Source organism: Octodon degus, unplaced genomic scaffold (genome assembly GCF_000260255.1).
Source record: "Octodon degus isolate 3935 unplaced genomic scaffold, OctDeg1.0 scaffold00056, whole genome shotgun sequence".
Classification (NCBI taxonomy): domain Eukaryota; kingdom Metazoa; phylum Chordata; class Mammalia; order Rodentia; family Octodontidae; genus Octodon; species Octodon degus.
Genome location: NW_004524632.1, coordinates 9,852,209 through 9,863,148, shown reverse-complemented (window position 1 = coordinate 9,863,148; position 10,940 = coordinate 9,852,209). Strand labels below are relative to the sequence as shown.

The following is a 10,940-nucleotide window of genomic DNA, read 5'->3' as shown; positions in this document are numbered from 1 at the left end:
TGTTTTGAGGGGGTCTTTTTTGAGACAGGACCTCACTATATAATTCAGGCTGGCCTTGAGTTCACTTTGTAGCTCAGGCTAGTCTCAAACTCACAACGATCCTCCTGCCTCAGCCTCCTGAATGCTGGGATGATGGGTATGTGTCACCATACCTGGCTTTGTTTTTTTCAAAGAGAATGAAAAATAGTTAAAGAAAAAAATTAGAATATCACTAAGCAAAATAATAGGAGTTCCACAATGGTCATTATATTACACAATATTGTCTGTGTATACAGTTTTTGGCAGACTATATATTGGATTTCAAATTAAAATCTCAGTTAAATTAAAACACTATATTGATTTCTTTCAGCTGCGAAAATTCCCCACTAGACAGGAAGCTAAAAGAGGTGAAGTGTGTGTGGTCACATAAAGCCCATAATAAGGCATTTTGTCAGAGCAGAAACTAAAGGAGGTGTCCGGCGTTCTCTATAAAGTATTCCTGCTGTAAAAGCTCAACCTAATAAAGCCTTCAGATCTACTAGCTTATGAGGAAAACAGGAGTCAGAATAGCCTGGTTTTAAAAATACCATCTGTTATGCTTTGTGTCTAGTTGTCCCCAAAGAGCCTCATACAGTCATTGGGCGGCTTCTAGAGTTTGGGATTTAGTCATGACCCAATGCTGGGATTACGGGTGTGAGTGCTTCGCCCACCCTCGGGTGGGTATCTGCATGCAATGTGGGGAGCGGAGAGAGGCTCACTGGCTGCCTGCAGCCGCTGCTCCTCCCTGTTGCCTTTGCTCTTTGCTGTTTTCCACTGCTTTGAGCTGCTGCCCTCTGCCGTGTGCCACTCTGCCTTGGAGCCAGCCGAGTATGGACTGAAACCTCCACACACTGTGAGCTAAATAAACCTTTCCTTCCTTAATTCTGGGTGTTGGTTACTTGGTCCCAGCAAAGAAAGAAAAGTGAGACAACAGAGGACTACAATTAGCCAAGTCCAGGATTTGGGAGATGCTGCAGGATTTTGTCTCCGGCTTTTCTTTCTGGCTGTGTGGACGGAGCCAGCTGTGCAAGTTCGGTCCCTGGCAGGCCTGGCCTTCCCCTGCCACAGCCCCCCGGCCCACAGCTGCTGCTTTGCCTCTCCCGGCTCTCACGAAGTCTTTCCACACAACCCACTGCTGCCTTCTGTCCTTCCCCAGCCCAAGTTTAACAAGCACTTCTCAAGGGCCGGCGTGGTGATGTACGCCCGTAATCCCTGTGCTGGGGAAGCTGAGACTGGAGGATCGCTAGGAGTCTGAGCTGCGTAGTGAGGCCCTGTATCAAATAAATAAATACATAAATACATAAATAAAATAAGTTCTGCAGTGTGCTGGGTAGATGCCTGAGGGCAAAGTCGCCAGCAGATGACTCTGTCTTGAAGTTCCTTCTGGTCCTGCCACTGCACAAGCTCTGGCATTTACTCTCCCCAGATGGGCAGTGTAAAGGGACGGCATGGATGCTTTATAATCCTTCTTTTCATTTATTAAAAAAATTATTTTAACGAAAAAAATTCCAAAATGATGATGGCGGGGGGGAACAATAGTTAATACATTGCATACTGTTTTCATTTTTTAAGGAGAATTTTTAAAATAGTAAAAAAAAAAAAAAAAAAGAAAGAAACAACACAGAATATCACTAAACAGCATGATAGGAATTCAGCAGGGGTTGTCATACTGCGTGCGGTTGTCTTCAAATTAGTTGTTTAGATTACCAGAGGCAAACATGCAAATTTTGTCAAAAAATTATAAAAAACTTAAAAAGGAGAAAAACACTAAGCCTTAACTGCCCCTTTCAATAGCCCAGCAGAAATCAACAGCACAATTACCCAAGCTATCTGGTGAGTATGCGTATATATTTTTCCCTTCCTCCCATCTTTCTTTTCTCCTTTCCCTCAGCCCAGTCGTTCCTCCCCTTTGAACAGTTTCTTTCCCTTTCACGGCACCTCCTGTACCTTTCAGACTTTATTTACTCTCTCGTGTCCTTACCCTAGGGAGACGGTGTGACGTTGCCATACGTGGGTCTCATTTATTTCGCTTACGAGTATGGTCCCTAGTTGCATCCATTTCCCTGCAAAAGCCTTCTTTAGAAAATATGTAAAAAAAAATCTATTTTTTCCTGTACTTCCATGTATTCATTGAATGTTCATAAGAAAGTGCCCCTTTCATCATTTTTTTCAATCCGATATTTTAGTTTATTTGTCAATTACAGTTTTAATTAGCTTAATTCTTTTTGAAATGAAATAAATTATACAAGCCCATCTTTTCAAAACTCTTATAGCTGTGTCTTCCAGTGTACACACATAAAAGTATCTGAAATCATGCTCACAAAATTTTATTGGTGAGTACGTCTGTGTAGTGGAACTGGGATTTTTTTAAATCTATTTTTTCCTGTCTTCCATGTATTCATTGAATGTTCATAAGAAAGTGCCCCTTTTATCATTTTTTTCCAATCCAATCAAATCCCACACAGAAGTTAAAAGAAGCGCTAATTGCACGATGGCATTTGAAGTGACTCGTTTCCCCAGTCCTCCCAAATGTCACCACCAATTTCTTCCAAACCCGGTCCTGCTGTATAATACAAGAAACTACTTGCCCCAGGTTAACTCCTATAAATCCAGACTCCCACACGCTGACATAAATGAGACTTGGGCCAAACTCACAGGACAAATAAGTCACCTGCTCTCCGACACACCTGAAATTAGCAGGGAAATGACCAGCTCCATGGCAGATTCTGCTAAGAAAGTTGACAGACAGTATGTCGCCCTCGAACACCCTGGGGTGACTTCTCCTCCCGCATAAGGCTGGGTCCATGTGAACAGGAACCTGAGTCCAAGCCAGCGGCCAGGAGCCACCCGCATCCACAGGAGCGCTGCTCAGGCCGTGCGTCCAACCAGCGCAGGGTGTTTCCCTCCTTTCTTGCGTTTCATCATCCCCTCCCCCTTCTCCTGTCTTCTGCCGCTGTGACAGAATAGCTGAGTGTGCACGCCTCACAGCTCTGGGGAGAGGACCAAGGCCAAGGGGTGGCATTTGGAAAGGGCTTCTGGTGGGTGGGGACTCGGCAGGGCCCTGCAGTAAGCAGTTCAGGACATCATCCTGGGGGTGCAGTAACAGAGACAGAGTCAGACGAGCCTCTGTGACAGACTCGCTCTCCCAAGAACCCATTAATTCAAGGGTTAGCCCATTTCTGTGACCACAGCCCTCGAGACCTAACAGCCTCTCAAAGGTGCTGCCTGGCCCCATCCTTCCTACCTCGCAAGCAGCCCGAGCCTCGGAGGGAGCACTGGGCCACGGCTCTTCCTCAGTCCCTCTCTCGCGTCAGACCCATGAGCGGCCACAGGCCCTCTTCACCTGCGTTTCCTGGGCTTACTTTAGCAGTGGCAACATTTCCTGGGGTGTGCAGAGGGAGACGAGGGAAGTCCAGAGGGCGCTCCTTGCTGAGGCCTGCGGTAGGGTCGGGAGGAGCACGCTGGCTTTGACAGTTTTGTTGCTGATTCGTTACAGGTTCTCTTGCTCAACTGAGACAGAAGTCATAGCCAGCAGAGTGAAACTGTACCTGGGCCACTGGCTGGCACGAGTCCATGCTGGTTTCTGCCAGCTGACACCTACCACTGCTGGCTGCCGTGGCTCTCAGGCACTGCCGGTTGATGCCACCTTGTTTGCTGTTCCTGGATCCTGAGTAGACCTGCAGCACCTTCTAGGCACACGACACCTGAGAAAGGAGTCACGCCTCACAGGCCCACCAGGGGAGGCGTCATGGGAACAGGACAGGGAGTCGGTGCACCAGAGGAAGCCCTGCTAGGCCAACCGGAGAGGCGGGAGGGGAGTGCCACTCGTACACCCCACTCTCGCCAAAGTAAGACCTAATTGGAAAGAAAGCCCCAGCATGCTTATAACGAGCGCTCCCCAGGGGCCCCAGAACACCAGCTGGGTGGAGACGTTTAACACAGTCACTGCACCACACGCTGGATATACGCTTATAACGTTAATGCACAGTTAGATACAAATAATGTTGTTGGCATTAATACTTAAATGATAATACAATTATAATTAAGTATTTGTAAACACCCAACTGGGTGCCTTTGATTGACAGGCAAAATACCTCTGGAAACAGAGGAACCCAAGACTTCCTGCCCAATGACCAGTCAGAGACACAAGGATCACGCGTGCGCCTGCTCAGGAATGGGTGTGACGTGTCTAATGTGGCCCTTCACAATCTGATGCTTTGTATTGGGACAGACGTACTTAAGAACCGTTTTCTGGGTTTTGGTGCCTGCCATTTTATGTCACTCCTGTGGGACCTGTGATTCTTAACTGTCATCGTTTTTGTCGCGTCTCCTATCTGTTAAGTCTTCAATTAGTGGAAACGTGGTGAAGCGTCGCCTACAAGAGGCTGCGGCTGGGTGAAGGATTCAGGGGACTAAATCACTGACAGTCGCCTTGCCAGGGCGCTACGGCCAGGCTGCGTGGGCAGGAGACACTACACAAGCAGCGCTCCACCGCTGGCCACGAGACGGTGGGGCTGGTGGTTCTACTGGCAATAAAGCTGCGAGAAATTCAGGCCAGATTTCAGGGTTTGGAGAGTTAAGCTGACGCTCCAGAAGAACACGGCATGACTACCTGTGAGTAAATGTATTTTTTGTACATGACTAAGTATAGATTGTTGTACAAGAACAAATGTAGATTATTATGCATGAAAAAATTAGACGTCCCCTAGAAATAAGTTCTAGTTATCTTTTGGAGCAGACTGTCTTTTTTTTTGGGGGGGGGGAATATAGTAGCCACTGCAGGCCTGTGGTTGGTCCTAATTCAAGCCCGCTGATTGGGCCGAGGTGAAGTCTGCTAATTGGTCCAAATTGGTACCAATTCAAACCTTTGGATTGGAGCCTGCTGATTGGTTCAAGCTCATTTCCCCCGCTCCATTCATAGTCAGGCAGAACAGGCACCTCCCCTTGAGGAGACCTGACCTGACCGCTGTCTGGCTGACAGGGCTACATCCTTGAGGAAAATGATTGGGCTGAAACAGAGGAATCTTCGGGGAGGCTGGCCCTGGTAGCCACAGCGTATGGGGTGCTGAGGAGGCCAAGTATGCTCACAACGGCCCGGAACCCCCTATCTTGGCTGAAGTGGGGGCACCGCACTGGCAGCCCCGCTGTACCACGAATCAGACTGCCCTGGAGGGTGGCTGCTCAGGAGCCCGGTGGGTGTGGAGACAAGCTGTCTCCTCAGCCTTGGGGGAAGATGGAGGAGGAGGAAGAGAAAGGCGGCGCAGAGAAGCCCTAGGGCAGCAGATAGAAGAGAGCCAGGAGTGTCCCTTCTTCTCCGTTTTATTTGCAATTAGAAAGGGGTCATCCCTCCTTGTGGTGACTCACCACTCCTGAGAGAGGCTTTTTCCTGCTTCCTGGTTCTGGAATTCACATTCTGAACCGGGGTTCACATTCTGAATCTTGGCTCCAAAAACTTGATTACTGACTTACCTACACCTAAATAAAATGCCACAGGAAGCCAGACTTTGGTACCCCAGTGGTGGAAGACATAATCCCTACTTCCGGGCCGTCACAGCAGAAGCTTGTGACAAGTGGGGCGTACGATGTGGCTGGCACAGGAGGTGGGGCTCCAGCTCGTACAGTGGGGCAGGGACGCCAAGGCGTCCGTCCCACTGGAAGGCTCTAGATCAAGGCGGGGCAGGACTCTCCTCAGAGGGGCACCCACCTCACACAGGAGAGCTCAGAAAATGACTATGAAGGAGCGTGCCCCTCACAGTGTAGTGTGCCTACGTAGGGGCTTTCCAGGCTGAGGGAACAGCCCTGACCAGGACAATGACAGCAACAAATTCACTCAGTTACATCATACGTGCAGCTCAGCCCTGAACCATTCGCTTCTCTGAGCCCCTGAACATTTATGTGCAAAGCAGGGACACCAGCCCTTGCGTGGCTATGACAGCAGTTATGGGAGTGGTTGAGCAAGACTAGCACAGGGCTACATGAAGTGGGAAGCCCCACCTTCACTATGAAAGAGAAGTGTCCAGTGAGACAACAGTCGTGATTTGCCTCAGCAGTGACAGTGCCAGTGAAAGAATTCTCGTGGGGCTTGACCCCTCACTGGCTCACGGTTTGTCCCCTCCACACGCCCCTTTGGCTGCTTGCCTCACTTGTAAAATTAGTTTCATGCAACCAAGAATGTTCAAGAGCTCTTCTGGCTTGGGTATTTTATTCCTTCATTCATCCCTAACCTTTCTCCCAGCAGATGAAATATAACACTTCTCAGGCACGCTCAACAGCGCATGACACATTTCCTGCTCCCTGCTGCTCTGTCTGTGGGCCAGGGACACACAGAAGCCAGCCAGCCCAGCTCAGCAGGGCCTGGGCTGCAGGTGGGGGACACCCCTGCGTTGCCATGTGGGCCGGTGGGAGTCCCACGTACAGGCGTGCTGGGATGCAGGTTGGCCTGCGAGCAGAAGGCTCGGCCATTCATTCATTAATTACAGCCCTAATTGCGGGTTTGTTCTGAAGAGTAAGTCCTTTGAAATTGCTTGCCATCAAACAACAGCGACACAAAGGAATCGTGTATTCAGCCCATCTCCATTTCCATAGCATGAGTAGTTTCCCTCCAGGACCTGAGGTTCTCCGGTGACCCTGCTGTACTCTCAGAGTCTTTCTCTTCCCCCTCACAGCCGCAAAGCTGTTTCATCTGTCTGCCTCTGCATGTGTTTACTGTCTGCTTTTTAAAAGCAAAATGTGTGCCAAGTAACATTTTTGTGAGCTTTGATCTGACCTTTTCATAATAAATGGGCAATGGAAAAACTCCAGATTAGAAAGATACCTGAGACTAATCCCACCTGATGTGGTGGGCCACGCCTCCAAGTTTCCACCGAGGGGAGGAAGCAGGCTGGCATATTGATGTGGTTCTAAACAACAACAATGTGCACTGGCCTCGGGCACCTCGAGATTGACCAAGAGGAAACACACGTTGCACAACGATAGGATCTTGTTGGTACAGTTGTCAGGGAAGGGAACTCCCACAGCAGAAGGCATAAAACCATCCAGAGCGGTCCGGGCAGCTCAGTCCTCCGCTGCCAAGAAGCAGACCAAACCCAGCCTGGCCCAGAACACAGATGGGACCATGAACTCCAACTGCAGCTTTAGCCAGAGCCACTCAGCCTCCCTCCATGGCACAGGAGGAGGCCGGGGCCGGCCTGGAAGCTCACCCCGGGCCCGCAGCGTCCACGGCGGTGCAGGGGGCGTCCACGTCTCTCTTTCCTTCTCCAAGCCAAGCTGCTTGCCTATGGGAGGGGCCTGGACATCTCAGAAGGGTGGTCCCCTTCTAGGCAGAACTGGGAAGGAGACCATGCAAAACCTTAACAACCGCCTGGCCTCCTACCTGGACAAGGTGCGCGCGCTGGAGGCTGCCAACCAGAAGCTGGAGAGCCGCATCCTGCAGTGGCATCAGGACAGAGATTCCGGCAGCAAGAAAGATTACTCCCAGTATGAGGAAAGCATCAGCCACCTGCAGGAGCAGGTAAGGTGCCACCCGCGGGCCCCCAGAGCCAGAGCCCCAGGCCACCGTGCCAGGGGACCCCAGGGAGGAAAGTCAGCACAAGGGACAGCTTCCAAGGCAGTGGCAGAGGAGCCCAAGGTAGCTACTGAAGCTGTCTTCTTATGCCATCAGTATACAGTGTGAAAGTCTGGTGTAATTAATTTCCTATGTATAAACCACATGGGAAATCAAGGCACCCAGGTTAAAGAGATATCATGAGTTATTTTTGAAAAAGAAGACTGACTCTTCAACATACTAAAAAAATCTGCATCATAAAAATGCCAGGCAGCTTGGCACTGTGCAGTGTCACTTATGAGCCAATAACGGCCTAGCATTGAGCAGGGCCTGTGGGCTGGCTGCACGCGTCCCGCGGGACACATGTCCAGGGCAGTGCTGGCTTCCTTGGGGCCCCAGCAGTGTTCCACCCTGGTGAAGGGTGCTCATCCGCCAGCAGGAGGTGGAGAAGCTGTCACTCCACTCGCCAGCCCACAGATCACGCCACACCGCTGGGTGTTCCTCTCGGGGCCGGCAAGCAGATAAAACATTGCCCACAGTTCTGAGAAGGGCATGCTGCTGAGGGGGCAAGGCTGGGGAGGTGAATACCGTTTCTAAAATCTGATCGTTGGAATGGGCTAAGGAGACACTCTTCAGAAAATGATCTGTCAACCAAACAGCTAAAAAGCCAGAGGATAAGATCATGACTTAACCTACCCTACAAAGGGCATCGTGGACTTCCAATATTTTGCTAGGTGATTTTGCAACACTCAGGCCATGCTTGCTTGAATGTAGGACCAATCAAGATAACATAAATCTGTCCTTGTAATGAACCCTAATTATTGAATAATCGGCCTAATAACTGACTGTGTAATTACCTTAACTATATAGTGCATGGTTGTCTCTATCAAAAATCAAGGTGACTCAACAATACTCACAGTGTTTTTCATTTTATAAAGTTGCTTGGGTTTTAGGAAGGAAGGAAAGGAATATGTCTGCAGGAGGAGGGCTGAGAGCAGGCCTGCCTAGGAAGGGGGAGGGTAATGGATAAGCCAGCAGGGAGCGAGGTGAAGGGGCAGGAGGAGGGAGGGAGGATGGAGCGCTTCCCGCAACCTGGGCATCCTGTGGAGGGTTTCACACACATATCCACACTGAGCGCTTTCTGCAGTGAGGAAACTGTTGCCGTCGGATTTTATTCTCACAGCCAATGTGTTTAAAATCAGAGCTCAGGAGGAAAGGGAAATGGCCATTCTAAGCCATCAGCCAGAGGCAGAGGTGGATTGACCTGGGGTCCGTTTTCTTTGCCCCTGCAGTCGCCTCCTCTGGTCTACCTCAGGCCAGGTCAGGCACGGTGCTTGCCGTGTGATCCCTGCCGTACATTTCTCGCACACAGCTGGCGGAAGCCTCACAACTCTGCATCTGCCATTTTTATCTCAGCTTACAGGAGAGGACATAGAGACCACATGGGTTGGCTACATTCTTCAGGGCAGAACCAAGAAACATTGAGCAGAGGGCGGGGCGCAACCATGAGGGGGGTGAAAACTTGCTCACCCCCCGGAGTCCAGAATTGTGGCTTCTCACAGAAGTAGGGGGGAGGTCCTCCCGCTTTGAGTTCCGGCGTTTTCTGAATTTTCACTTCAGAGATTGCATTTTCTGGAGGTTCGAAGAGAGCAGCTGAACTGTTTGGGGGTGAGGCCATGTTTCCATCCTCAGTGCACGCACATGTGCACGTGTGAGCACGCACACACACGTGCACAGGTCTGCAGGTGAGAACACACAGCCCCAAGGGGCCCCGCTGCTAGGAAGGGCTCCCTCCTGCCGGGGTCATCAGGAGACACCTGAACAGGTATATAAGCCTGCTCCTACCTTAGGATATTAAATGTTACTCTAAAGGTCTAGAAAAAAAATGAATTCCAAATAAACCCAATTGACAGGAGTCACAGGGATAGCATCCATAAAATTCCCTGAATGGTTCTCAGGGATGCTATCTACGGTATTGTCACTTAAGGGGAAGAACACTACGTTCCTCTCCCTGGTAGATGACCCCCCAGCCTGGAGCACCCACGCGGCGCCAACACCAGCTAGACTGTACAAGAGTGAACTCAGGGCCTTGGGAGAAGCGCGGCGATGGTTACAGCACAGTGCAAGCCCCAGGCCTCGCGTATTATTTCCTAATCCATCTTGGTCCTCTCATGACCCTGGAGAATCCCCCCACCCCCAGGTGGCGCCCTCACCCTAATACGGTAACAAGCACACCGGAGGGGTGGGCAACGGCGTGCCTCGGATGAAGTGCACCCACGGCGCACCCTTGGGAACCCGAGAACGCTGGCGGAGTGTCCGCCCCTCGCTGTGGGTAGAGTGTCCACTTACTTCAGTAAAGAAAAAGAGGCCGGGCAGCCGCGTTTCCGCCGCTGCTGCTGTGCTGGGCGCCGTGTGAGGCTCCCGGCTGCCGATCAGCACCCGAGCCCACGCGCACCGGGGCCGCTCCGCGCGCGGGAGCGAGGCCCAGCCCGAGGCCCGGCTGTTGGGCGCGGAGCTCTTTTCATTTTGCAGGCGTTTAGCTCAAGTGAAGACGAAGAGGCCGGGAAGGAAAGGGCTGGAAGAATTCCCCGGAGCAGGGTGACAAGGAAACGCCTGCTGCGGCTTCTCCCAGGCAAAGCAAGAAGTCGCAGGGCTGACACGAATCCTCCAGGAAGTCACTGCCTGGTTTCCTTACAGCAGAGGCTGCAGGTGCATCCCAACACGTGAAACGAGGCGTGGCCAGGCGTGAGGGGCGCCCCTGTGACCTACAGGCAGAGGCAGGAAGACCTCTGCAAGCCCAGCCTTGCAGCTTAGTGACCTAGGGAGACCCTGACTCAGAAGAAAACGTTTTGAAAGGCCCAAGGGTTTAACTCAGCGCACAGGCCCTGGATCCAATCCCCAGGACTGCAGAAGCAATGGTCAGACAGAGAAGACACAAAAACCCTGGGGCTTTCCACAAGGAGACTTTAATTATAAAAGGTCAATTTTTGATAAGAAAATTGCTCTATTTCCATTTTTCTGAACTGATTCCATTTCCCATAATTTGGGGAGTATCTGTGGTATACCAGAAATATGCTATTTTACCAAATAATTTTCTTACTGTCCTCCAACTCCCATAACTCCTTGAAGGAGTACAGCTTCTTATTCCCATGGAGGAAGGAACTGAGGCCCTAGCAGGCTCGCGCAGCCCACGGGAGCTGGAGTGGGAGCCCAGCCCTGTTCTCTGGGTTCCAGGCCGGGTGCTCTTAGCGCTTCCGAAGGCCTCTATCGTGCATTCCTCACACCACATTCCAAGTTGTCAGCAAAGCTCTACATAGAACCGGAGCTCTCAAAGGTGTCTTTGTACTGAACTATAGCTCTGTCCTAAGAAAATTCTTTC

General features: G+C 50.9%; 1 protein-coding gene across 1 annotated transcript in view; it reads left to right on the top strand.

The window, feature by feature from the left end:
* The first annotated feature begins 7,095 nt into the window (after positions 1-7,095).
* Krt23 (keratin 23) overlaps positions 7,096-10,940 on the top strand; it is a 12,182-nt gene continuing 8,337 nt past the window's right edge. The window contains exon 1 of the mRNA XM_004633736.2: positions 7,096-7,528. Coding sequence (XP_004633793.1) covers positions 7,133-7,528 — 396 coding nt within the window. The 5' untranslated portion in view covers positions 7,096-7,132. The remainder of the gene's footprint in view (positions 7,529-10,940) is intronic.